This window comes from Mirounga angustirostris, unplaced genomic scaffold, assembly GCF_029215605.1.
Source record: "Mirounga angustirostris isolate CCGP_5_RB_7025 unplaced genomic scaffold, mMirAng1.0.hap1 SCAF_16, whole genome shotgun sequence".
In the NCBI taxonomy this organism is placed as follows: domain Eukaryota; kingdom Metazoa; phylum Chordata; class Mammalia; order Carnivora; family Phocidae; genus Mirounga; species Mirounga angustirostris.
Window position 1 is genome coordinate 28,124,935 of NW_026991724.1, and position 27,259 is coordinate 28,152,193.

At 52.8% G+C, this 27,259-nt stretch overlaps 2 protein-coding genes across 2 annotated transcripts in view; one reads left to right on the forward strand and one right to left on the reverse strand.

The window, feature by feature from the left end:
* CES1 (carboxylesterase 1) overlaps positions 1 to 11,656 on the forward strand; it is a 29,049-nt gene extending 17,393 nt beyond the window's left edge. Inside the window, exons 8-14 of the mRNA XM_045891103.2 lie at positions 225 to 263; positions 4,358 to 4,498; positions 5,682 to 5,762; positions 6,014 to 6,161; positions 9,894 to 10,025; positions 10,961 to 11,033; positions 11,290 to 11,656. Coding sequence (XP_045747059.1) covers positions 225 to 263; positions 4,358 to 4,498; positions 5,682 to 5,762; positions 6,014 to 6,161; positions 9,894 to 10,025; positions 10,961 to 11,033; positions 11,290 to 11,473 — 798 coding nt within the window. The 3' untranslated portion in view covers positions 11,474 to 11,656. The remainder of the gene's footprint in view (positions 1 to 224; positions 264 to 4,357; positions 4,499 to 5,681; positions 5,763 to 6,013; positions 6,162 to 9,893; positions 10,026 to 10,960; positions 11,034 to 11,289) is intronic.
* A 5,562-nt stretch (positions 11,657 to 17,218) lies between these two features.
* Positions 17,219 to 27,259, reverse strand: part of SLC6A2 (solute carrier family 6 member 2) — a 48,018-nt gene continuing 37,977 nt past the window's right edge. Inside the window, exons 9-15 of the mRNA XM_045891104.3 lie at positions 26,826 to 26,938; positions 25,470 to 25,598; positions 24,864 to 24,963; positions 23,450 to 23,550; positions 22,851 to 23,018; positions 21,301 to 21,372; positions 17,219 to 20,736 (exon numbers count right to left, since the gene is read on the reverse strand). Of these exons, the coding sequence (XP_045747060.1) occupies positions 20,713 to 20,736; positions 21,301 to 21,372; positions 22,851 to 23,018; positions 23,450 to 23,550; positions 24,864 to 24,963; positions 25,470 to 25,598; positions 26,826 to 26,938 (707 nt within the window). The 3' untranslated portion in view covers positions 17,219 to 20,712. The remainder of the gene's footprint in view (positions 20,737 to 21,300; positions 21,373 to 22,850; positions 23,019 to 23,449; positions 23,551 to 24,863; positions 24,964 to 25,469; positions 25,599 to 26,825; positions 26,939 to 27,259) is intronic.

Sequence of the window (27,259 nt, forward strand, 5' to 3'; positions counted from 1 at the left end):
ACAAGAAGGGGAAATGGATGGAGGGCAAGGCAGGCAGGAACAGCAGAGAGCCGGCTTCTCCAGCACTCCACACCCCCATCCCACACCTACACCTCTGCCCCTGCCCAGGGGAGCCAGGGTGGCACCGGGAGGGAGAACCTGATACCCTTGGCACACCGCTCACAAAGATTAGCTTTTGTCCCTGGAAGCCTTCTCACACACACTCTCTGCCTTTGTCTTCACAGAAATTTTTCACTCTTGATTTGTTTGGAGACCCCAGAGAGGTAAGGACTTTTGGTTTCTTGATTACAGGTTTTAAGTCTTGACATGTTTAAGCTCCAGTTAAATATGAATGAAAAAAATCCTCCCTTGGGGCTCATGGTAACTCCTTGTGTTTACATTGCTGAGGCCCAGAGAGGGCCAGCAACTTGCCTGGATAACACAGCCAAGTGGACCAGACATGGGACTGGAACGGGTTCCCTTGACTCCCAGCTCAGTGCTCCCAGTTATCACCTCTGTGTCCCTTGGGCCCAACCTACCCCCCACTTCTTATTTACATTTCCTGCTCCCAAAATTGTCCCTCAGGAGAGGACTGGACTAGAAACTTCCACTATAGGGTGGTGGAGATAGATGGATGAGGAGTTTCTTCAGGAACCTTCACTGAGGAGCTAGGTCTTTCCCGGGAGGCTGCAGTGTTGATGAGCTGTGCAAGCTACACGGTTAGCCGGGCCCTCCGAAAGGGGCCAAGAATCTCAGCCCCAGGGACACTACCCTCCCAGCCACACCTGGAACTCCAAGAGCCTCCCCATCTCCTTCCTCCTGCCTTGTGCCTTCCAGCACATTGACAGGTTCTGAGACATTATCTCTGCCACATGTTACAGTCCTGTGCTCTCTGCTCTCTCCTGGGGACTGGCACCTGCCTTAAAAGGTGTTGTGAGGATTCCCTGAGATTCACTCAGCGAAGATTTCATTAGCACTTACTATGTGTGGGGACCTGATCCAGCAGCTGGCGAAATAGAAATAAAACAGGCAAAACAAATATAATGCCCTGCCCCCTTGGAGTGAAGGAAGAGTACAGTAACAAAAAAGATATGTCATGCGTTTGGTGATGGCCCTTGCTATGGAGAAAAAGAAAGTGAGGAATGGGGATAGGGTTTGCGGTGGTTTGGATTTGCATAGCAGGGTCAGGGAATGGCTCAACAAGAAGGTGACATTGGGGCCACCTTCTTGGAGGCGGGGAGGAAGGCAGCCATCAGGAAAACTGGAGGAAGAGTGTTCCAGGCAGAGGGAACAGCAGCTGCAAAGGTCCTGAGGCAAGAGGCCAGTGTGGCTGGTGCGGAGGGAGTCAGGGGAGGGAACAGGCTTGGGGCAAAAAAGGAAAGAGAGGTGGGGGCGGTCCCTTTAGAGGACTCGGAGTTTGATTTCAAGTGAGATGGGAAGTTTTGGGAGGGTTTTGAACAGAGGAGGGAGTTGACCGTGGGTTTACAAAAGGGCTTTTTGATTGCTGCATGCAAACTGAAGGTAGGGAAGGGTAGGGCAGCCCCAGGGAGACCAGCTGGGAGGCCCCTGAGCTGCAGCAGGATGGGCCATGGCGGCCCCGGGCTGGGCCCATGGCAGGGGGGATGGTGAGATGGGGCCAGAATCTGGATAATTCTGAGGTCATGGCTGACAGGGTTTGCTAATGGACAGGATGTGGGAAGGAAGTCTCCCCTGGACTTGGACGATCTTTCACCTCTACGTCTCCTCCCCACCCTTGCCCCACGATGCTGCCAGACTGACCCTTGTAAACATAGGTCAGGGCATGTCACCTCCTTAAAAGGCTGGCCTTCCTTACAAGACCAGTACCCTCGCCCCCATGGAGTTATTCCTTCAGAGCATAGCCGTGTGGCGCTCTCTGCCAGGCATTGTGCATAAGATGTTCTGCAGCGGCTGAGCCTCCTAGGCCATGCCCAGACTGGAGGAGGCTTTGGGCCCATGTGAGTAATTTTCATCAAAGGTAACGCCAAAAATGAAGACGTTTTTCAGTGCAATGCGAGCCCATCCCTGATGCTTTTATTTGTGCTTTTCCTCTCCAATAGGGAGCTGGGTCTTCATGTAAGCACCTTGAGTGATGGGGAGCTCACTACCTCCTTGAATCGAACTGTTTATCAGTAGCAGCTTATGTTTAAAGATTTTATTTATTTATTTATTTATTTATTTATTTATTTATTTATTTTAGAGCTAGAGAGAGAGAGAGCACAGGGGGAGGAGCAGAGGTAGAGGACTCTGAAAAACAAACTGAGGGTTCTAGAGGGGAGGGGGGTGGGAGGATGGGTTAGCCTGGTGGTGGGTATTGAGGAAGGCGCGTTCTGCATGGAGCACTGGGTGTTATGCACAAACAATGAATCATGGAACACTACATCTAAAACTAATGATGTAATGTATGGGGATTAACATAAGAATAAAAAGAAAAAAAAAAGAAGGGACAAGCAGACTTCACGCTAAGCACAGAGCCTGATGAGGAGCTCAGTCCCAGGACCCTGAGATCATGACCTGAGCCAAAATCGAGAGTCGGACGCTTATCCGGTTGAGCCACCCAGGTGCCCCCAATAGCAGCTTCTGTTTAAATAGAGACAGCTAAATACGGTCGATCCTTATTAATGGTGAATTCTTTATTTGTGAATTCATCGACTCACTAAAATGTATGTGTAACCCCAAAATCAATGCTCGTGGCACTTTTGCTATCATTCGTGGATGCGCACAGAGTGACAAAAAGCTTGAGTGACCATGCGTAGGCTCTCGCTGGAGATCAAACATGGCCACCCTCTGTCGTCTTGTCTCATGTCTCACACTATTAACATGTGTCCTTTGCACGGTCTACGTAGGGCCACATTTTCCGCATTTCTGTGCTTTCTCTTGCTGGTTTCACTTTTGCAAATGGCCGTGGGCACAGCGCTAAGGTGCTGTCCCGTGCTCCTAAGGGCAAGAGACTCTGATGTGCCTTGTGGAGAAAAGTCGAGTGTTAGATCAGCTTCATTCAAGGTGGCTCACTGGGCTGTGGGCCGTGAGCTCAGTGGTAATGGATCAATAAGGCCACCGTGCAGGAAGAGGAAGACGCAACTTGCCAGTCCGTCTGAGGCTGCTCGGGCAAGCGCTAAAGTAACATCTAGTGTGTGATGAAGCTACGGGAGGTTTTTGAGATGACAGTGGATCACAGATGACATGGTCGTGAGGCTGAAGGTTAAGGAAGCTCCAGGCACGTTACCCAGGGCCCAGGGAATGGTGAGCCCTTCTCAGCTGGTGTCTTATTATAAATAAACACTACACATAATTCATTTTCTGTGAGCAATGCATGTTACATCGGGTGTCTTTAAACACGCATAAAACAGGGCTGATGAAAATGTGACCAGATACTTGCAGGAACCTGACATTGTACCTCCCCCAGGAGCAGTGGCTCAGCACTTGCTAGTTCAGAGTTCACAGAGGCTTTTATAGAACTGAACAAGCATGGATACAAGAACTGACTGTAGCTAGAGATCATATAGGCAAACATGTACTTCAAATTGAGATATAGAAATATGTACATATATATATTTTATGTGTTTATATTAAAATCGTATAAAATGCATATGTTTATAAATTTCAATATATATACAGTTATCTATTTTATATATTTATAAATTTAATACATTTATATTTAATTTAATGTATACTTATATGCATATAAATGTATGAAAATAAGGGCACCTGGGTGGCTCAGTCAGTTAAACGTCTGCCTTCGGCTCGGGTCATGATCTCGGGGTCCTGTGATCGAGCCCCGTGTCAGCAAGGAGTCTGCTTCTCTTTCTCTCTCTGCCCCTTCCCTCACTTGTGCTCTCTCTCTCTCAAATAAATAAATAAATAAAATCTTTAAAATATGTATATATGAAAATATGTATATATTTATACATATATATATATTTTAGAGAAAGAGAGGGCACACAAGGGGGGAGGTGGTGGGGAGGGGCAGAAGGAGAGGGAGAGAGAGAGAATCTTAAGAAGGCTTCATGCTCAGTGCAGAGCCCAATGCAGGGCTTGATCTTACGACCCTGAGATCATTACCTGAGCCAAAATCAAGAGTCCGTTGCTCAACGGACCCAGCCACCCAGACACCCCTGTGTATTTCAATTTGAGTGAGTTTTGCCCCCATCACCTTACCACTGCTAGTTACTAAGTCGACGTTCTGCCCTCTGGGGTCACGTGCACTTGGCCCCCTTTGTTCGGGAGCTTGAATTCTGTGGCCACTGCCCGTGGCCATGCAGGTCTGGGGTGCTGGCTTCCTGTTCAGGCCGGCGGAGAGGGGGCCGTGTGTGTGGGTTCTAGAAGGGAAGCCTGGACACCATGACGCCCTCCTCCCCAGAATCACCCCTTCCTGCCCACGGTGGTTGATGGTGTTCTGCTGCCAAAGATGCCTGAAGAGATTCTGGCTGAAAAGAAATTCAACTCTGTTCCCTACATCATCGGAATCAACAAGCAAGAGTTTGGCTGGCTTCTTCCAATGGTGAGAATGTGGGGTCCCCTTCGGTTCTCCTCCCCCACCCATCGCATCACCCCCCCATCTCTGCTTGCAGGGCTCCTCCTTCTCCAGACCCCCCTCTGAATCCAGAACAGCTGTCCCCTTCACACAGGTTGACATTTCCATGGGAAGCTTCTCTAGGGTGGCCCAAGTGTCACCTGGGGACCCTTCTCCCCAAACACTCTCTTGCCTTCCGATATAAGAATCCTGAAATGTGGGCATCGGGAGGGCCTGGGGGGATGATCACTGGGCAGACACATTTCTGTCTCTGACAGAAGGCAGTGGGGCAGTTTGCCGCAAGGTGCCCGCCGGAGCCAGGCCTTCCCACTCCCACAGAGCCTGGGAGAGGACAAGGCTTCCTGGCTGAAAGTCTGCATTTCGAGAGGTGGCTCTCCAGGCCTGGAGGAAACAGTTTTGGGTGGTAGATTTACATCTCAGAGGGCAGAGAAGGATTTGTGATTGCAAGCTCTCTAAAGTAGCCACTCAAAGAGGGGGCTCGGGGACCTATCACCCTATCACCAGGTTTTGGCCAGAACAAATGGTAAATTCCCCCTGGTGGCCAGGAGCTCTCTCAGGCAAACATTTGAAGGGGCACTGGGACATTTTCCCCATCCATTCCTGGGATGAGAACTTAAGTTGTTGGCAGCCAAGGCTATAGTTTGGTCAGGTCCCTTGATGTGGAGGTTCGGATGGAGCGTTAGGTGCAGAGTTCTGCTGTTCTCACTTCACAGACTTTCAGAGGTCACTGATGGACCAAAGCCATAATGGCGGGATTTGGGGCTTCCCAGGTCATCTGAGACAAGTGTGGGTATTTGTAAGGTCCGTGTTCCTTGCCCCAGAGCCCTCTGCTTCAACGCTAGCCAGGCCTAAACCTTTCCTGTGTGTCACCATGTCCAGGGTGGGGATTCTTGCCTGATGCACACACACACATACTGCAAAGTCCTGGGACAGCTTCTCTTCACATTGACTTTATCCTTTGGCACAGCCTGAGTTTCTGGATAATATAAGCCCATTTGTTTCACTGATTTTGCCCAACACGTCAAGGACCCCTGCTTGTCTAAGTCATGACAAAGTGACCTTTAGCCTGTATTGGTGTGGTTTGTTGGTAAGTTTGACTCTTTCTGCTAGTTCTTGATGATTCACAATTGTGTCACTGTTGTCCTAACAGATGATGGGTTACCCACTCTCTGAGGGCAAGCTGGACCAGAAGATGGCCACATCACTCTTGTGGAAGTCCTACCCCATTGTTGTAAGAGACTAGGGAACCACAGGAACTGTCTGAGACCCAAAGAGGGACAGAGACTTGCCCCAACTCGCTGAGCAATTAAATGGCAGGGTGAAGCCCCGGGATGGAGGGTTCTGTCCCCCTCACACACAGGGTGGGGGGTGGTTGCATAGGGCTGGAGAGAGTCACCATTTGTACAGCCATCCTGGGCTCTAGAAGCTGCATCATTCACCAGGCCCAGGGCAGGGGTCACTTCTACTTCTGGTCCATTTCAGGGAATCCCTGAGGATCTGACTCCACTGGCCACTGAGAAGTTTTTAGGAGGGACAGATGACCCTGTCAAAAACAAGGACCTGTTCTTGGACATGTTAGGAGATTTGGTATTTGGTGTCCCATCTGTGACTGTGGCCCGTCACCACAGAGGTGAGTCCCAGAGGTTGGACAGGAGAGGGACAGCGACCCCACCAGCTTCTCTGTCTGTCCTGCCCACTTCTCAGCATAGACACACATATGTGGAAACCACCAAGGGTCAGGCCCCCAGGGCCAATCCCATATGGCCTGGGATAGGGGCACCGTCTCACTTTGGGTCCACCAGAAGGCAACTCTGAAAAGAGGATTTGAATGCAAGGAGCTTATTTGAGAGGGGATCCCAGAACACACCAGTAGAGGAGAGGAGAAGTGGCACAGAAAGGAGAAGGAAGCCAACCTGAGCTGCACAGTAAGCAGGTATCCACTGGGAGGTGTCATGTCTCCAGTTATGTCTCAGGGCTATTCCGTACCAGTGGCAAGGGAGCTGGGGTATTTAGCCTCCCCCTCCCGGGAGTCATGGGTTAAAGCCGGTTCCCAAGGGGCCATTAATTCCCTGGAGCTCTGACTTGCTGCACCCCCGGGCAGAATGGTCACTTGGTGGCCAAAGACCTCAGGCAAAGAGCTACGGATGCCAGAGGTGGAAGTCCAGCCAGTGTGCCCAGAAGCTGGGGATGTGAGGAGGGACCAGCAGCATCTGCCACAGGGGCTCCTGCCCTGACGTCACTGTGGTCTCTGGGCCCAGAGGGCAAGTCTTAGAAGACACGTCTTGGAAGGTTTCCAAGATCAGAGCTAGGGGCAAACTAGTTTGTTATCTAGTGGAGCTGGGGGTAGACTGAAGCCAAGCGGAGAATCAGGCTGGTCCAAGACCAAACAAAACAAAACAAAACAAAACAAAAGCGAGCAGTGGGAGGTGTGGAGACAGGTGTTCTAGAGAGTGTCCACGTCGGCTGCTGGCTTCTGTCCATCCTGGTGTGTGGTGGGCCTACCACAGGACCGTCCAACATTGATCCAAGGCTGTGTAGGTGGAGTATGAGATCAGGGATGGATAAGCTCATCTAGAGAGGATGCATCCCTTCTGAGTGTCTTTTTGAGGTCCTCACAGGACCCCTCCTTCACCTGGTCTGCAAGCCAGGAAATGGTTCTTGGTACAGACCTCTCTCTAACCATGCTGGGCGGGTTTTAAAGTTCAGGACTTTCTAGGCATGAGAAAAAGCATCTGAGCTGACCTGCTCTGTTCCCAAGCCCTCAGTATAGTGAGTGCAGGTGCTCCTTCCTCCTCTCGAGGGTCCTGATGAAACTCGTCAGTCAGGGGCCACCTGAGGCCAAATTTGCTTTCATAAACTTGGTCTTGCCTCTGGAGACAAGTCTGATTTGTGGTATCTTATTCTGCTTTATCTGCTGGTCCCCAGCCTTACTGGACTTGTGTTTTTTTAATCTGGTATCCTGTGACTTTGAATTCAGAGTCTTACCACGACTACACAGATTTTATCGATGGTATTCTTTCATTTTGTATTTGTCTCACTCTCTGATAAGAAAGAACTTCTCTGAATATAAATTTAATATCCTACACTGGGATATTATGTGGGAACACGTGAAGAAGAAATTCGATACTACTCTAAATTCCTCCACCGAGAAACAGCTGCTATAAATTTTTGATATATTTCTTCGAATAATCTTTCCACATCTTACATATAACTTAGAAGTTAATGTTATATCATGTTTTGTTCATAAAACACTATTTTTGTAAGCCTTTGTTCAATATCAATGAAAAGTCTTCAAAAACATCCACTATTTCACAGAATGATGCATCAAAATTTACTCTAGCATTCCTGTCCTATTGGATATTTAGTCTAGCCAGATCCGTATTTTACTGCAAGAAAAAAGATTATGCTCAGCCTTATGTGCATAAATCTTTAACCAAGTCTCTCAAAGTTTTCTTAGGATTGGTTATTAGAAGTGAAATTCCCAGGCGGGGCCCTAAGAGCATTTTAAAATTCCTGATCATGTTGTGAAATTCCTTTCCAGTGTATGAGAGGGATTTCTTAATTCTCTCACTTGGGAAACTCAGATTTAAACATAAAGATAATGCTGCCGATTTCATAAACTTTTCCTTGCCAAAAAGAAAGAAAGAAAGAAAGAAAAAAACCATCGCCATGTTTTCAATGGCATACTTAGATTACTAACTCTGTCCTTCCTGCTTCTCCTGTTTTCCTGTTATCCTAACCTGTGCCCTACTTTCCTTTGGAAACGTGTGTTGTGCTTGTAGGAATTTTATACATCTCCGTGGTTTTAGGCAGAAAGCTAAAAAAAGGGGGGGGGGGGAAGGAAAATTATCTTTTGTGCAAGTGCGCTGCCCAAAGAAGTTCTCTCCTTCACGAAAAGTCAAGGAGCTCCTTCCTAAAACTTCTGAGTGGAAGCGAAGTTACAGCCCCTTCTCTCAGCGAGTTCTGCTGACCTTGAAGCAGTTGCTAACAGGTGTTTTTCAGACCCACAGGGGGTTGCTTCTTTCAGACAACACCTCTTGCTAAATCAAGGGCACATTGACGGGGCTGAGGGAGGCAATTCAATAAATTATTGCACATCTTCATGCGGGGATGGCATATATGGTTAAGTCATTTTTGGACAAATATTTAATGATATGGAGAAATGATTATCATTTATTTCAAAATGACATATACAACATCATCCCATTTTATATGCATACATAGGATATATGCTAAAATGCGAACACAGGTGTTTTCGAGTGGTGGGATTATAAGTGATCTTTTTGTTCATCCATTGTTTCTGCTCCTTCCAAGTTTGTTATTGTACACACGGGGGAAAAAGCTCTACAATGTCTCCCCCAGCCCCACTGGGGGCCCGGCCGTCCCCCCATCAGAGTCACTCCTCTGTGGGGCGCTAGGGTCCATGCAAAGCACTGAGCTCCCCGGGGTGCTGGCCCCCAACTTAGCCCTGAAGGAGTGGGTGAACAGCTCTGGATGAAGCCATCTGCAGGAAAGCTGACCCCTTCTGGGGGCTCAGAGAGGGGGTTCCAAGAGCAGGGACTGGGAAAGGATGAGAGAGCCACCTTTGTCCTCCCTTAGAGACCCCCCTTCTCTCTGCTGCCACTACTCTGGGCCTGGCAGGAAGCAAGATACGAGGTGATGGAGAAATAGAAAATGTTGGGTTTTTGGTTTCCCGAGATGCAAGAGACAGATTGTGCCCTTTCCCCATGTTTGTATTTAAATAGCCGTCAGACCAGCATCTCGGATTTGCGTCACTCCTCCCTAGAAATTAGGTGAGAAAAACACTGGAAACCATTCAAACTGGGCAGAATAGAAGGCACCTGCTGGGCCGCAGACAGCCTGCGAAGGAATCAGACCCAGCCCGTTTCTAGTGAAAGGTGGGAGCGTCAGCAGTATATACGTAGATGTGTGTGTGAATGCATCGGTAGGCAACGGCGTCTGTGGGGACTGGCCCAAGGCCCCATAACGATAGTCAGTTTGAACGGGTTTACGCCCCCAGCTTCAACATTTCATTCATTCAACCTGCATTCATTGAGCCACTCAACACCTGCCTCAAAGCCTGTTTCACCTCCACCAACTGTGCGTCTTTAAGCAAATCACGGACCTTTCCCAAAGCTCTGTTTCTGTTGTGCTGGTAACCGGGGGTTTTCTGCAGGTCCACACAGTGTCTAGCATACGGTTGGCTCTGTCACTGGGCAGTGGCTATTAATGTTGCTCTTGTTGTATACCCAGGACCCGGGTGAGCCTCCCTGTCCCTGAGCACCCAGGGCCCCGGGGACCTCAGCGCCATCCAGGTGTGCGTCTGCTAAAATGAACTGTATGTGAATCCATCTCTTCCCAGATGCCGGAGCCCCCACCTACATGTATGAGTTCCAGTATCGTCCAAGCTTCTCGTCAGACCTGAAACCCAAGATGGTGGTAGGGGACCACGGGGATGAGCTCTTCTCCGTCTTCGGGGCCCCACTTTTGAAAGGTGATGGCCCTTTGGTGACTACAGACTTGGAGTCAGAAGATCTGGGCTCGAGTCTCAGTTTGGTGGTGGCCTTGGGCAGGTCCCCCTTTCTCTCTGGTTCTTACCAAATACACCAGAGTAGGGCTGAGCTACAAAGGTTTCCAACCTTTCTCTTACTTCGACACACATGATGGAGAAGGTATAAACATGTGTCCCTGTTTGTAGTGTCTCTGAGAATTTGGGCCCGGGTATCCCTAAGACACCTGGCAGGTCACCTGCAGGGCCCTGCTCAAGGGCCAGAATGCCACCACTCACTGCCCATTCACAAGAGCGTGTCAGAATGTGAGAGTAAGGTCAGAATGGGTGTTGACCTTGAATCCGGACTGATGTGCGTCTGTGTGTCTGTCTATTCAACCATCTATCTACCTAAAACTCATGTTTCTAAACTTAATATATTTAATAACATAATACTTTAAAGAAGACCTCTCACAAACATCTCCAATGTCCTAACTAGCAGCAGTTAGAGAGGACAGGCATGTGACCCGCCTCAGAGCTGTTTGTGACATACCAGTGCCTCTGGGTGTTAAGCGCTCGGGTTATTTTTCAGATTGTGAAATGTGGGTGGGTAAAGGAGATTGAGGAAAGGCCCCAAGGAGCACAATCCCGAGGTGGGGTTGCCGTGGTGGACCCCCTGGGTATGGCGCTGGGACCTCGACGGGGGAGGGGAGGGCAGGATGTATAAGCGTAGTGGACTGACCGCAGCCCTCCCCGCATCCTCCATTAGGAACTCCCGAGCGGAAAGTGCACACAGATTACCCAGATCTTCCTGAAATGCGGGGTTTGATGCAGCAGATCCCGAGTAGGGCTCAGATTCTGGATTTCCCATGGGGTGTCCAGGGCTGCTGACCATAAACCACGCTTGGAGTAGCAAAGGCTTTTTCTCTTCTTCCCCACAGGAGGTGCCTCAGAAGAGGAGGTCAGACTCAGCAAGATGGTGATGAAACTATGGGCCAACTTCGCCCGGAATGGGTGAGCCCAGTGGCTAAGATGGAGCAAGGTTGGGGGAAGGGTGGGGGGGGCGGGCATGTTGACTCCCAGCCCTGGGACCCTGACAGTGAGAGTTCTCTGAGAGTGGACAGGCTCCCTAGGATTCGGTGAGCTCCCTGCCTCTGGAGGTGGATGAGCTTCCTGGCGGAAATGAAACCAAGAGGTCTCGCAAATCTCAAAGTGTTGTTGGGGGACCCCACAGTAGCTTTGGGTAATTCTCACTTGCTTCTGTTCCCAGGAACCCCAATGGGGACGGGCTACCCTCTTGGCCCCCATACGACCAGAAGGAAGGGTACCTGCAGATTGGAGTCACCACTCAGCCAGCCCAGAAGCTAAAAGACAAGGAAGTGGTTTTCTGGACTGAGCTTCTGGCCAAGCGGTCAGCGGAAAAACCACCTCACACAAAACACGTCGAGCTGTGAATGGGGGGGGGCCTGGTTGGCCTTGGGGCCCGGGGAGCCCAGACAGAGGTGTTCTACAGAAGATGTTTATGAGCCAAAGAGGATCTTATTGTGAAGGCTGGGGATTGTCTGGTGGAGGAAGGCAGAGGTCAGGGAGGGGGAATTGTGGCTTCAGTTTGGGGAATAAATTCTTTTGGAGACCAAGTCAGCGTCTGTGTCCTGGGCTCAGAAAAGGATGAATAGGGTGTGCACCATTGTTTGGAAGGTGCCTCTGGTGGGGACGGCTTGGCCCTGGGAGCTGCCAAGGGGGACCCTGCCTCTGCTCCGTGTGTCCGGGCCCTCAACAGCTTCCAACAACGGGATGTGGGGTGGCCAGAGTGCAGTGTCCCTCCTTCCATGCAACACTTTGAGGGGAATACGTGCTATCAACCTCATGAACGTTAACACGAGGCCTGAGAAAACTGTGGCAGGCAGGACCAAGTACATAATTTTCTGTGCAAAATAAAAATAAGCCTTTACTTTAACAAATTATTAAGAATTTCAAGATGACAATAGCAGAGCGTGAAAGCAACCGTGAGCCTAGGGCTCTGGGTCTCACACCTATGAAGCCCACTCTGGTGACAGAGCTGGGGTGTAAACCTTAGCAGTCTGGCTCTAGAACTTGAGTCTGCAGAGCAATCCTTCCTTCCTGAACAGGACACTTCATAAAAATCCTATTCTGGGCTTGTCCTGATCTCCTGAGTTTCAGGGGCTTCCTGCCAAAGGCACCCATTTGACTGGCGGTTCTCTGCTGCCCTCTAGTGGGCGATGTCCATATAGCCACACCTGCTTCAGGGATGGATCCAGGACCGTAACTCCAGGCAGAGACCCCAGCAATGTCCCCGGGGGTTCTGGATTGTGCCTGAGCTGACACTTCCAGGGGCAGCATTCAGATTGGTCTCTTGCAGCCTCCAGACTCCTAACCATGCAGGGGCGGCTTAGGTAGGCTCTTCCCAAGTCTCACTCCTACTTCCCCTGAGATGAAGTGTCTCTTGGCCCTGGTGGTCTTCCCAGCCTCCAACAGGACTAATCCAGTTCTGGGCACCTCCGAAGCGCTCAGGAAACCCCACTCACGTAGCACTTCTCTGCAAAGGATCTGTCCTTGGCCTCCCAGCTGAGCTGGCGAAAGGTTCCCAACTGGTCTCCCTTACCCTTACCCTCCACGCTTCGGAGCCAGAGCGAGCCATCTGAATGGCCACCCTTGTGTTCCCCTTGCTATAGACGCGCCCTTTGCTGTCTTGAGTTTGCAGCTCCACTCATTAAGAGTCTGGGCTGGCCTCTTCACTTGCTTTGGCAGTAAAATATGGCAGAAGTGATGCCATGCCTCAAGAGGCCCTGCCCGTGTGCACGCACGCTCTTGAACCCCCGTGACTGCCGTGTGAACAAGCCCAGGCCGGCCTGCTGGGAATGGCACATCCCACAGAGGGGGGCCGTGCCAGCAGAGGCTGTCGAGGACCAGCCAGCCTCCCACTGACCCACAGCTGCAGACCCTTGCGTGAGCCCAGTCAAGATCAGCTGAGGCCGGTCAGGTCGGTGGAACTTGCCGGGTGGTCCGCAGACCCACCAACCAAATACATGGCTGCTGTTTTACGTTTCAGGGGTGGTTTGTTACACAGCAACTACCTCCAGATAGATAGATAGATGTGACACCCAAGTATGATCGCATCCCTCCACCGACCTAAAACTTTTTAATGGCTCCTCATTGCCCTCTGGAAAAAGTTCCATCTTCCTATCCCAGCTTGGGAGGGCCCTCATCATCTGGATTTTACTTCTTTTTTTTTTTTCTTCAAGATTTTATTTATTTGACAGAGAGAGAGAGCACAACAGGGGAGAGCAGCAGGGAGAGGGAGAAGCAGGCTCCCTGCAGAGCAGGGGAGCCCGATGCGGGACTCGATCCCAGGACTCCAGGATCATGACCTGAGCCGAAGGCAGTTGCTTAACCAACTGAGCCACCCAGGTGTCCTGGATTTTACTTTTCTCTGCAGCCCTTCCACTTGGAAATTTCCGCTGCATATTTCTTCAGATCCTTTGTCTCATGACCTGGATTTTTCCTCCTGACTCAGCTCAAGTATCACCTGTCGTGGGCACCCCTCTCTGGTCTCCCCAGGTGGGGTTCTGTGCGTGATTTCTCTGCCAGGTTTTGAGATGGCCTTGTCTCACTCATCTCTGTAAACCCAACCATCTACTGAGGGCCAACCACATGCCAGGAACTCATCTAGACACAGGAGAGATAAATAGAAGTGGTTGCTGCCTTCTGTCCCCAAGGCTGCTGGTCCCCTGAAAGATCCTTTCAACAAATTGTGGCCGGTTTGGTGGGAGGGGTAGGTTAGGAAAGACTTTTTTTTAAGGGTGACAACATGAGGGACAGATAAGAGTCAGCCAGTTTCAGAGAGATGGGGAAAGGCTCAGGGATGAGGCTCAGGGGCATGAGGTGTCCTTGGGGACACATCTGCAGCTAGTATGGGGTGACTGGAGCAGAGAGCGGGAATGAAATGAGGAAGGAGTCTGGATTTACTCTGAAGGCACAGGGGAGACGCCCGTGGGCTACAAATAAGCATGCAGTAGGTGCTCAATATATGTCTCCTTATCAGCATACCATCTGTGCCCTCCATCAGACTAAGAGTTTCCCAGTGATACGGGTTATTCCTTCTTTGTCCACCCCAGTTCCTCTCTGGTAAGTACTAGGACTAGGTATGGTTCTCATCAGTGAATGAGTGAATCAATGAGTAAATAAATCCACCCAAGATATAACAAAACAAACCAAATGGATCTTTTCATCCAGACAAGAATTACTTTTCACTCCCTTGGTTCGGGGAAGTGAGGGTCCCCACACGCGCTGAGGAGGGTCCGGAGAACAAAGACCCCTAGTCCTCCCGGCTTCCCTCGGCCTCTGCGCGGCGGCAGAAGTGTGCGTTGGCGCCATCTGGCGGCCATGGCCATAGTCTGTGTTGATCAGCTGCTTCCGTTGCTAAGAGGCAGTCAGGCCCCAGAAGGTGAGAGGGAAGCTGGAGCGGGCAGAAACGCTCTGCTCAGCAGACATGCATCCCCACCCGCTCAGCCAGCTTCGAGGGAACTCTGTGGATGCCAACCCAGGTTTGCCTGTCCTCACCCTGCAAGACCTGAGCCCTGAGTACCCCCCCAAGAGAGGAACTGATCTCAGCCCACGGGACAGAGAAGCCCTTATCAGTGGCTGCTCAGCCCCTCCCAGGCCTGAGGCCGACACAGCCGGGAGCTGATAAGCAGGACACCAGAAGCCACTTAGTTGCCAGATCTTCCGGGAGTCTCTGGCCACCACACTTCGGTCTGCTCCTCCTCTGGGTTGGAGCTGAGGTCAAGGCCTGCCTGAGTCGATGCCCAGCTGGGGGAGCCTCTCCCGGGCCAACAGCCTAATGGGGGCTGACAGCAGAGGGCTTGGGGGGCAGGCGGGTCCTGCAGAAGCCTGGCTATTGCCTGGCAAGGCCCGTGGGCCCTGGTATGTCCCAAAGCTTGAACTTCCTACCAGGGGGTCGCATGCACCGGGGCGCAGGGAGACTCGGATTTGGCTACCCAGACCCCAATTCAAACCTCGGCAGCACCAGCCGAAAGAGGGGACAAAGGAACAGAGACACTGTTTGGGCTGCAGGAAAACGCAGCAATGGCTGGGCTGCCTTTGAAATGGGCAGAGGTGGGGGAGGGGGAGGAGATGGACATTTGTCACCGAGCTGATCTGCACGAAACATGTAACAGCGAACTGTGGAGCAGGCACTGTTCTGAACACAATGTTAACATTTGGTCCTCCCCATGGCCCCAGCTCTTGTCCTTCAGTGGCTGGGAGTCCTTGAGTGAGTGGGTCACCTGTCAACCCCAGCCCCCAACTTCCTCGTCTGTCCGGTGGTCACACTGTGGTTGTTGCCACCAACCTCAAAGGGTCGCTGTCGGGAAAACCAAGGACATGGTGGATGTGGGATGGGTTCAGTGAAAACCCAACATGAATAGGGGTGACAGACATTTAGAAATAAGCTCTGTTGTCCTCCTCGTTTGGTTGGGGTTGGAGAAGAGAGACCGACACCACGTATCACCAGGAGAGAGAGGTAATCATGGGCATATATCCCCAAAGGTAATATATATATATATATACCCATGAATCTCAAACATCTGAGAGTCTGATGCATGTATGCATTCTCTCTCCCCCAGAAGTAGACACAAACTCATCAAAGACAAAATTCAAAAATTTCCGAAAGTCTGGAAGTCCATCCATAAACAGTTTTCATAACCCCTGACCCATTACACAGATGAACAAATAGAGGCCCAAAGAGAGTGCCTCACACCTATCGGTGCCTTCGGAAGGAGAAAGAGACGAAGCTATAGCTCTCCCCAAGCAGGCCAGGGGTGCAATTCAATGGGGGAACGTGGAAAAAGCCTGCTGGTTGCCTCAAGCGAGGCTCACCTGTGTGGGCCTCTCCGGCCACATCTGTCAGCCGAGGGCACAGGGCGGCAGTCAGGGTTGCCAGGCGCCCCGTCGTCCCCAGAAGAGCTGCCCTTTCTGCTTCTGGCCCAACCTCCCTCCTCTACGCCCGCAGGGCGGCTTACTCATTAAATGTCAGCACGCACAAAGGGAAGGCTGGAAATGGGGCTGCCTTTCGTTTGATTCATTATAAAAAACCCTAACTCCGATTTTAGAGTTCAAACAGAACGATCAGAATCCGAATACCCTCTCTGGCATGTCTGCCCAACGGCCACTCGACAGGCCAAATCACTCCCCACCCCAAGATCCTTGGCACGAGGGTATTGCTTGTCTCAACGCGGCCGCACGAGGTTGGGCTCATGACTCTCCACAAAGAAGCTCCATGGAAAGGACTTTAGGGGTTGTGCAACCTCTCTCCCCCACCCCTGCGGGACACCGAGTCCCCTCTATAACCTACCCGAGAGACATTGTTTGCTAGCCGCTTGCAAATCTTCAGTGTTGGGAAGCGCACCACTTCCAGCCTATTCTCTGTTCTGGTCTAATCTTGCAAGCTCTCTTCTTGGACTTCCTATTATTGGTTTCAGTTCAGCCCTTGGGTTCACCACCCACTCCCTGATAGCCTTTACATATTTGGAGACATACACTGGCTTGTTTTTTGTCAATTCCTCGTTTATATCGATGTCACTTTAAAAATAATAATTAAAAATTAAAAATAATAATAAAAGTAGTAACAATAGTTATTGAAAATAATAACAATAGTACGTAGCAACAAGGACCTATGAGTTAATGTATCCTTCTCTCCCCAGAAAAATGCACACATGCAGTAATGGGTTGTGCACTGAATGTAATCCAACTGAAGGTTCTGATCCCCTTGAAACTCAGCCCCAGAAATGAAAAAGCAAAGCTAGATACCTAATTTGGTGTTACTTGGTATCCATTTTCTATTTAAATAAAAATAGGTCTTAGGAAATAAAACCAATGTAGCTATTTTAGTAAGTAGTTTGAATTTTAAAAAATAAACAAATAAAAAATTTAAAAAAATATGTGTCATTCTCAGAGCTGGGATTACAGATTTCACCACTTCTAGTCTCCTGTTCCATGGGTTATACAAAGAGTTATCGAGGTGAGAAGTAGACCACTATGACCAGAGACTCTTCTTTACCAGCTGGAGGCTGATTGCAGACACACCCCTTTGCCTTACGCAATTCATAGCGTTTTACCTTCGTGGAAGAAAGAACCCAACCACCAGATTCGTGGCACAGGAAATATCCTTTATTACTCTGTACACTTATTTTTCCATGAAGAGAACAGCTTTTAAAATAAATCCACACCAGACAGAGAAACCGGCATGACATTGGCACAGTCCATGACACGGAAAGGGCACCACTGGAACCATCCTTATTTACATAGAAGTGGAGAAGCAGAGGGACGAGGGCGGGTACCCCAAAAGCAACTTCACATTTACCAGTGTCTTTGGCGGCAGTAACGACGGGGACGCCCGCACAGCTGCGGATCCTGGGGCTCACAAGGGCATGACACGCGTCCCCCTCAACATCCTCAAAACAAAAGGGTTGGATTTTTTTTTTTTTTTAATACCCAGTGTTTCTGGCATCCATTGAAGACATACCAGAGAAGGAGGAACTACCGAATGTCCAGAAAAAATCCACGTTCTGGAGGCCAGAAATCGGACATTGTTCTACTCCGCAGGTTACGGGTCGCCAGATCGTTCTGGAAAGTCCTACGGTAAACGATGTGCTTCCCTCACTGTACATCTAGCACAAGAACATGGTCATGGAGACAGGAACATTTTTTTAACTGGATGGGACCTTCAGATTATGGGATCCAAGCCTTGCTTGTGCAAAGAACCCCGAAGCCCCGAGAGATAAAGCTCCCCCCTCCCCAGGAGCCGAGTGAGGCTGCTGCAGACCCAGGTCCCTGTGACTCGGAATGCTTTTCTCTCTTTTTCTCCATCCCCTGGCTTCCAAAGGAAATAAACAAATGAAATGAGCTCAGCGGGCTTCTCTACTAAGAAATGACTTCTTTGGTAAGAATGCTTCGGGCTCCCATCACCAGGGCTGCGAAACGGGTCCTACACCCAGAGATAGCCAACCTGCCCCCCGCCCTGGGCGGGGCCGCCGTCCAACAATTAAGGCAGCTTCGGGGACTTGTATTCAGCAGGACATTTGGCGAGAGTTGGCAGCTCCCCTCTCTCCTTTGTGTCCTCTGCATCTAGAATGAAGACCCGCTCACAGGTGGACACGGAATCACTGGACACTGAGCAGATGTTAACGCGGTGGTCTTAAACCGATATTTTACATTTCATGGAAAATAATAATCCTTTAAAAATCTGGTAAAATGCAAAAGTGTCATATACAGTACAAGGGAGTACCCCTCGTGTTGGGTAACCTCTGCTATCAAAAAAAGGCCACAAAAAAGAAGTCAAGCGTGACTCAGGATCAGGGACGTACTCCCCCTCCACTAAGTGTGGGTGGAAGGTGAGCCCAGAGTGTCTACCAGCACCTCCAAGGCTTCCAAGGGCTTCCTGGGTCCCCACCCCCCACCCAGGGAGGGGGGCCACGCCCGCCCTCGCCCCTCGCCCCAAGCTCAGGACCGACTCCCCCCACAAAGCAGCACCATTGCGTTGGTTTGGTGTTGGATCAGCTAGCACCGCATCTCTGATTCATCCTTGGGTCAAATGTCTAGAGGCAGAAAGGCCACATGCGGATGGCAGGTTCTTTCTGTAGGGTGTCCCTGTTCTGATACGCACAGGCTTTTCTGTTCACCCTCATTTCAGCCAGCCAGCCTCAGCGGTCACACCCCGCTGTTCCCCGGAGCGACTGTGTTCATCAGAAAGGGGGCAGCTCAATGAGCTCCTCTGGCAACTAGCTAGATGGGACCAAACGACATCCTCTCCCCTCTCCCCTTCTTCCAACACATTGTTCTTTTGCTAAGAGACCCCACCTGGCTGTTCGACTGGGTTTTGTTTATTTTTAATGACAGCCCTGGGTGGGGGGAAACCCTAGTGTGCCGGCGATTTCAGAGTGCTCTGGGCTGAGAGTCCGGGGATCTGAGCTGAGGGTCTGACTGGATCCCTTAGGAGCTGACAGTGCTTGAACCAGAGTGCCCGAAATGCTGGGCCTTGGTCTTCCCATCTCGGAAATGGGGACAGAGACTGGCCCTACCGTCCTCGCTGGGAAGACGGGAGGTGACAGGGATGAAAGCGCTTTGTGGAAAAAAAAGCGTAACACCGAGGGAGGAATTACCCTTCACGGGACCAGATCCCACCCAAGATGGGTCACCCTGCCCTCATCACCCAGACCCCCACCTTACTGTTCTACTCCGTTGGATTATCCACTCCCAGGCCCCACCTTCCACAGTGGTCTAAGAACCTGCCACCTGGGCTGTCGCAGACTTAGAGCTGGCCTTTTTACACGAAAAGATCAAAAGTCTTCTGATTTTCCCTCTTTTCTCCAAAAAAGGACCCACGGACACTGACTTAGCAGGGAAATCTCAGGACCGTCAGAGAGAAAACCACCTCGCTGTCCCCAGCTGGCCCCCTTATAACTCTCTTCCACAAACCGCATGATCCATTGGTCAGGCTCAGGGACACCCCAGGTTTATGCAAAGCGCCTTCTGGATGTGTGTCTTCCTACACTCCCAGTATGAGTGGCCTCTTTATTTATTTACTTATGGCCCAAGATTCTTCAACAGGGGCTTCCACAGTCACAACAAGAGCCTCTGAATCTCGATTTCCAGCAGGGACATAAGAAGAGACTCAAACCATAAACAGAAACCCCAAATAGATGCCACCACCTTAACCAAACTACAAATCCGTTCTCTGAAGGAGCTGAAACTAACCACCACCACCAGAGGGCGCCACGCGTGAACGTGTAACAGAAGTCAAGCTGGAAATTCTCTAAAACCACCAACCCGGTTCCATCAACTCAGAATATTCTCCCCTCGACTTGAATGACCAGGTTGCTCTGTACTTGGTCCCACCCTGCCCTCAGGTGCTAAGTCCAGACCATGAAGAGAGACAAAGGGAGTTTTCGGGGCTACCCCCATCACTTGAAGAGCCCGGGGACCGTGCTGGGTGGGAGACCTTGCTGGGTGGGATTCCCCAGGAAGAATGTTCCAGAACACACACACACATCAGACTCAGCTTAGCCAGAGTAAAAACTGACTGTGAAGGTTTCTGCTCACGATCCCCCAAAGCATCTATCCATAGACCCAAGACAGAGACAAACCAACCCCAGCTCCCTGACCAAGGGTCAGATACCACAGCGTTGACCGGGTGGCAAGAGAAAGAGGATCCCCTGCCCCAGACCCAGCCAGACTTCTTGTGTGTGTTTGGTTTTATGGCGTCTGACCAAAAGGAACATCCCCTCTCTGATCTGGCCTACAGGATTTCTTCTGTGACCCAAACTACAAGCAACCGTGGTGGGGAATTCCACCCGAGCCATGGAGCTCAGCTTGGGCCAGATCCCAAGCGGCATGAGACCTTCCCCAAACAAAAGAGGTCCAACAGAAGCCATCCTTCCTGTTCCCTCCCCTCCTCTTCTCCCTTGAGGCTTTCCAAATCCAAACTCAAAGCCCCCGGGCCCGATGAACAGAAGGTGAATAAAAACCAGGTCACTAAACCATTTGTAACTGGGGAAAGAGGAAGAGGGATGGAAAGACACATCTTTCAGGAGAGGATTTTCAAGACTGTGTCCGGAGTGGTAGCGAAGCCTTGGACCTGGACGCGGGCGCGGCAGGGCTCCTCCCTGGGGCCGGGTCAGATGGCCAGCCAGTGCTGTAGCTGCAAGGGAAGAGAACAGGTGTCTACGCCGCGGCCGGGGACAGGCGGGGACCCCAGCCGACAAGGGCAGCAAGAAGCACTGGGCAGGCAGAGGACACAAGCCCTCACTCCGAAGACCCCGGAGACCATGCAGGCTGATTACCTGCCTGTCACTTAGCCCCCAAAAGGGCCAAGAAGCCTCCCAAAGCCACACAGCAAGGCTGAAAACAAACCCCAACCCCAAGGATTTTAAGGGAAAAGGACTTAGGTCAACGTGTTACTGATGCACCTGATCTTCCTCCAAGATAAGAGATCACCAGCCTAGCGTGGCGACCACCCAGAGAGAGAGAGAATAAAGCTTTAGGAAAGACTGGACATTGGCTTCCCAGGACCGAGGAGCTGAGGGCCAGGCAGAAGCTGTGGACGCAGAGGACAGGCCCCTCTCCTCCCTTCCTGACACCATAGCCCTGGGACTACACAGCCCCCAGCCGCTTGGGGTTTTGTGGCGTGTGGGCATGTGGCCAGCACGCAGTGGGGAGCAGCTAGGGCCTGGTCCCCGCCCGGAACGCTCCAGCCTGCACCTACTTGGAACTGCCTGACGTCCCTCTGGGCCACCAGGTGATGCTCGTTCTCCGGGGTGATGCCGTAGGCCAGTCTCTGTGACAAGATGAAGACGGGGAGGAGGCCTCAGCCAGGCCCGGGGATACCGTCCCAGCAGCCGGCAGCCACCCCCAGCTACAGGCCACCTGCTAGTTGGCCCTGAAGTCCCACGTGAACGGCATGTGAGGTCCATGCAAGACACCCCGTCCTTGCTTGTGGAGAGGGTCTGTTCACCTTGAGTCATCTGGCCAGTGGCTATGTCCTGGGCCGACCACTGCGGTCCGACACTCGGGGAGGCCCCGGGGCTGCGGGGCTGAAGGAGACGCACACCGACTCTGCTCTGGGGGATCTTGCAAGTGTGGCACCGAACACATACACGCATGGGCCACTGTGAAATCGCAGCTGAGTGAGGGCCACGGAGGACAAGCCCAGAGCACAGTGAGGGCCTGGGGTGGGGGGCGAAGTGTCAGGGCCGGAGGGGGGGGAGCGCGGTGTCAGGGCAGGCCTCCCTGCGGTGCAGACACGGGCCGGGGACTCGGGGGATGCACTGGGGCCAATGAGGGATCACTACACAGTGGGGAGCCCTCCCTGCTCTCAAAGTGTGAAAAATAAAGAGCTCCCAGCAGATCCAGGATGAGCGCACGGAACACAGGTCCTCTCGGTGACCCAGAGGCTCCGGGATGTGGGATTTCAAGGACAGGAAACGTGTCACAAGGACCTGGGGGAGGGGGCAGACACAACCCTGCCTGGGACCCTCTTCCCTAAGTCCCTGTATGGCTCACTTTCCGCCATCCTCCTTTGTCTGTCTGTCCCCGGGTTAGAATGTGAGCCCTGGGGAGCTCCGTCTAGGGCCCAGGGGCCAGGCACGCTCCCAGCCAGCAGCTGGGGAGCGAGGGCGCCACGGGGCGAAGGAATGGAAGCTGCATCTTGCAAAGTAAGGACCCGAGGCAAAGACTGTCGTCATGATTTATAAAGGAAAGGGCCTTTGAATAACCAAACAGGACAGACATCATTTCAGAGGAAACGCACCGTTTCCTGAGCCCTTCTCCGTGTATCTGTACACACAACGCACACAAGTAAAAGAAGAGGATGAATTCTGGAAATCTCTGGTTTAGGCTGGTGGGTGTAGGGTTTCGGGAAAGAGGCAGGCAAGAGCTGAGGTGGCAGGTCACAGGGAGCGCCGACTGGGAGATGGGGACATCCGGGGCATGACAGACCTCAGAAGGGGACGCAGGGCTGAGGGTCCCCTCCCCACACAGTAACAGCAGGGACGGACGCGTGCGCCGCGGACCCGACAGCAGGAGGCGTGCGCCGACCGCCTCCTTTGTACCCGGCACCGTGCGAAGCGTGCCCTTGACCTTGCCAAGGTCGATGCGGTTAAATGTGAACACGCAGGCCAGGGCGTGGTGATGACTTGGCCATCGCGGTGGCTCTGGGGTCCAGCCCTCGTGTCTGCCCTCTCCGGGCTCATCAGGGACGCCCGGAGACGCCCCGCCATCCCGCCCACCCCAGCCCAGCCCGCACCCCGAGCTCACCTCCCGGAGGGAGCCCCGTATGCTGAAGAACTTGTAGATGCTGTAGGTGGGCACGAGCACCATGGAGGAGAGCGCGATGCCCCACCCGACCCAGTTGGCCCAGAGCGGGAAGACGTAGTCGTCATAGTTGAGCGGCTTGAAGTTGACGACGCTCACCACCACCACAAACTGCGGGGACGCCACGGGGACCAAAGGAAGAGAGAGCCGGGGAGGGGCCGGAGGGGAGCAGGTGGGAGGGAGGCAGCGGCAGACCCGCGGGAAGCGAGGGGTCACAGGGAACGCGGAAAAGGAGGAAGGAGAGAAGAAAGGGAAGAGGAGGGAGAGAAGGAGGAAGCATTCAAGAAGCCAACGATGGCCAAAAGGAGACAGAAGGAGCAAGAGACAGAGAAGAGGCACGGGAAGGTGGCGCACAGCCCCCTGGGGACCCGGCCCCAGCTGAAGACCCGCCACGGTGGAAGCCTCCCGTGCTATGAGCAATGCTGGGCATCCCAGCACCCCGTCTGCATGTCTGCATGAGCCCATGCACCCCACCCCGCCCCCGGCCCCCCGCCTGGACCCAGGCCCCTCGTCCCAGGAAGCCCCGGCCAGGCCGTACACACCAGGAGGAAGGCGGGGCTGACAAACTTCCAGCATAGTCTCCAGTAGAGGCCCGGCTTGAACCCCATCATCTGTTGGATGTCGTTGCTGAACCTGTCCACACCTGGGCACACACAGGGCAGGCCGGTCACACGGGCCCCCGAAGAGCCCCCGGCCGCCCCCCTGCGGCCCTCCCCTGAGGGTCAGGCCCCGGGACGGGGGGCGGCACAGCGAGGCTAGCCGTGGGCACCGTGGCACTCGGGAGACCCGGGCGTGGGCACTTGGCTGGTGCAGAAGACACGCCCAGTAGGTGCCGTGTGTGACACACGGATGGACCTAGAGGGCACCGTGCTAAGTGAAGTCAGGCAGTCTCAGAGAGACAAATACCACTTCTCTTACCTGCCGGATCTCAAAAAACAAACCAAAGGAACAAAGCAAAAAAGAGAGAAACGAAAAACCAGACTCTTCAATACACAGAACATACGGGTGGTGGCCAGAGGGGAGCCGGGCAGGGGGATGCGAGAGACCAAGCAAGGAGCATAAGAGGGACACACTTCCAGCTTTTAAATAAATAAGTCATGGAGCACAGGGAGGATAAGGGACATTATAGTAGGGACACTGTTCAGTGACCGGTGGTGACAACACCATGGTGGCGAGCCCCAAGGAAGGTACAGAGTGTCCGATTGCTATGTTGGACACCTGAGGCTAATACAACGCTGCATGTTGGCTATGCTTCAGTGAAAACTTTTAAAAAATATATAGTACGGCCTTTTAGTGCCACTCTGCTTTATTTTTGCAGAGGGAAAACAGTGCTCCAGGAGCAGAGGGGACCTGCCCCAGGTGACGTCACTGTGCAGGATCGTCCAGCCTCACACTGGTCAACTCTTTGATGTGACTCGTGGGGAAAGAAAGGAACAGTCGGAACACAGGTGACAATCTGTGGCACCTTCTCCCGTCCAGCTCCAGAATAAGGCTGCCAGAGAGAACGTGAGCTACCTGGTTCCATCTGAGTTTCAGATAGAGTTTCGGAGAGACAATGGAGACGGTTTTAGTTGACCTAAAACTGCATCCCGTATTTGGAACATACTTATACTAAAACAATTACTCATTGTTTATCTGAAGTTCAAGTGTAACTGGGCGTCTTGGATTCTATTTGCTACCTGTGGCCACCCTAGTTTAGAAGGAATTTTATGGCTTGGGGGATCCACAGCTTCCTCTGCGTTCCTCGCTAAAAGCTGGCCCTGGGCAGCCCTGGGGGGGGGGTCTTTGCAGCTTTCTGTTCAAAGGCAAAGATGAGCTGGCGGGTGGGGGGAGCTGTGCCCAAGAAGCCACCTGCTCCGCCCTGGGGTCAGCAGTGGCTGTCCTGCAAAAGGAGAGCCCTTTGCATGTCCAGGCAGTGACCGAGGCTTTTCCACACGCTAGGGGCCCCCCACATACCGTAGAACCAGGAGACGCCGATGGCTTCCATGAGCACAGCAAACAGAATGGAAGTCCCCGCCGCGAAGGTGTCCAGCAGGGTCAGCACGTACATCCCACCCTGGGCGTGGAGAGAGAAAGCCTGAGGCCATCCTGCCCAGAAATGGCCACCGACTGTCACATCCGTCCCGGCGCCCCTGTCCCCTGTGCCCCTGGCTCAGAACCCTGCCTGAGAAGCCGGGTGTCGGGGTCCTGGTGCTATTGTCTGATGTCACCTATCTGCATTCTCCCGAAGGACTGAGGGTGGGTCTTTCAGCCAGGAACAAGTGAGCTGGCTTTCAAGGGACTTTGGCTGCCCCTGAAATAAATCAGCAGTTTCAAAGAGTTGCCTGGAATTCCTCAGGCTCAGAGGTGGGACACTGGGGACACCGGGGGGTCGCCCTGGGGGGGTGGATCAGGCCACAGGGCTGAGGATGCTGGTCCCCTTGTGGTTCGCCCTGAGCTTACCCTAGCCCCCCCAACCCCACCCCACCCCACCCCAGCTCCAAGGCTGGGAGTTCCTGACCAGATTGGATTGAAATGCAGCCCCACGAGCTCCAGGTGACCCAGAGCCCAGCTCCTCCTCACCTTGGTTATGCAAAACAGGGCCAGAAGGAAGGTTCCAAAGGTGACAGCAAATGTGAAGAGCTTCCGGTGTCTCTTCAGGATCTGGAAGTCATCCGCCAGGCCCGTGATGACGGCCTCCATGCCTCCCATCTGGACGGAGCCAGGCAGAGTGAGGAGCAGGTAGGAGGGATGGCCCGCAGTGGAGTCTCAGGCCCTAGGCTCCCTCGGACCTCCCGGAGCCTGGGGTGCGGTGGGGGGACTGGGGCACCCTGGTGTGGCGGCCTCGCCTTCCTCCTCATCTTCACCCCACTCTGCCCTGCTCTCAACCCCACTCAGAACTCACGTGGGAGAGGCCGAAGAGGTAACTTCTGTCCCCCTCTGGTCAACAGGTCCTAGTCTACTGTCCCTGAGCAGGGGACCCATGAGCCCAGGAGGGTGCAGGGGGTAAAGCCAAACACTCTGGGATGTCGTCTATTTGCATATAAATAAAAGGCTTTCTGGAAACCACTCCCAGAGGAGAGCTGCTAGCGATTGGAACTTCAGGCAACAGTTTCTGACAAGGATTTCTGGTTGCCTTTCCAACTGTCAAGCAAGGGGTCACCGCCCACGCCAGCCTCTCAGAGTCTGAAACGGTCTCCCGTGAGTACTAATCACGTGCTTACTTAAGCGACACCCCAAGCCTGGGGTGGCAGGCGAGAAGCACGCACGCCCTCAGTCTCTCCCTATACCTGCCCCTGTACCCCCTGCAGATGGTGTTAACCACGGATTGGGATTCCTTCCTATGAGCCCGGAAGCGGCCTCAGAATCCTTCTCAACACACTGCTCCTGGCAGATCTACCGACTGAAAGGAAGAGGCACCAAGAGGACCCTCATTCGCCGGCCCTAGCCCGAGACTTCTGGCAAACTTCCGGGCGTGACGTACCAAAGGTGGGCACAGACCTAAAGAGGTCGGTCAATCTAATCTTGCCTACGGGTAAAACAAAAGGTTCTAAGAAACCAATGGGACTCCGAGTGTTTTCGTCGGTTGTTGGTGATGAACTCCAATGGGAAGAGTGCTTGGTGAGAGAAGAAATGTTCTACCCACGGGCTCCTTGAGTTCCGTTTCCCTAGGTGCCAGAGGAGGGCCTGGGCCGGCTCATCTGACAGCAGCTTCTGGAATGGATTTCTGTGATGCCATTGGGGTTTCTACTGGTCCTTAGCCTAGGCCTAGAGGAACTCACTTCCTTGTCTGCCTTTAATTAGGGCTTCTTGGAAATGCCTAGCAATCAGGTGGGTACTTCAGGTTGAGTCGCTGGGAGGTGGGGAGGGCCGGGCTCAGTGTCCCCCACCCACCGCACCCCCGTGTGTGTGGCGTGGTCTCCCCAGCAGGTCACTCACTGAGCTGTCAATTCCCAGAGCCAGGAGCATGATGAAGAATACGACGGCCCAGAATGTGGATCCCGACAGGGTGGAAATGGCTTCTGGGTACAAGATGAAAACCAGGCCAGCTCCTGTAAGAAACAGGGAGGACCTCATCAAGGGCTGGGCCTGCTGGTCTGAGATGCGGACGGCGGAAGAGTAGCCGAGGCCCCATCCACCCGGCCAACCCCGCGATTTTCGGCCAGTCCCCTGGGGCAGAGCGATCCCAGGGTCTGCGGATGACCCGTGACTCCAGCTGCAGCTCGCAGTCTCTTATGCCCCAAGGAGGTGGACCTCCAGCAGCCAGGCCAGAGAGCCGAGCCGGGACAGCGGGCTGTGGATCCCACCCCTGCACACCCTCGGGGAGCCTCTTACTCTCAAAAGTCTGTGGTCCTCTGAGCCCATTCGAGTTC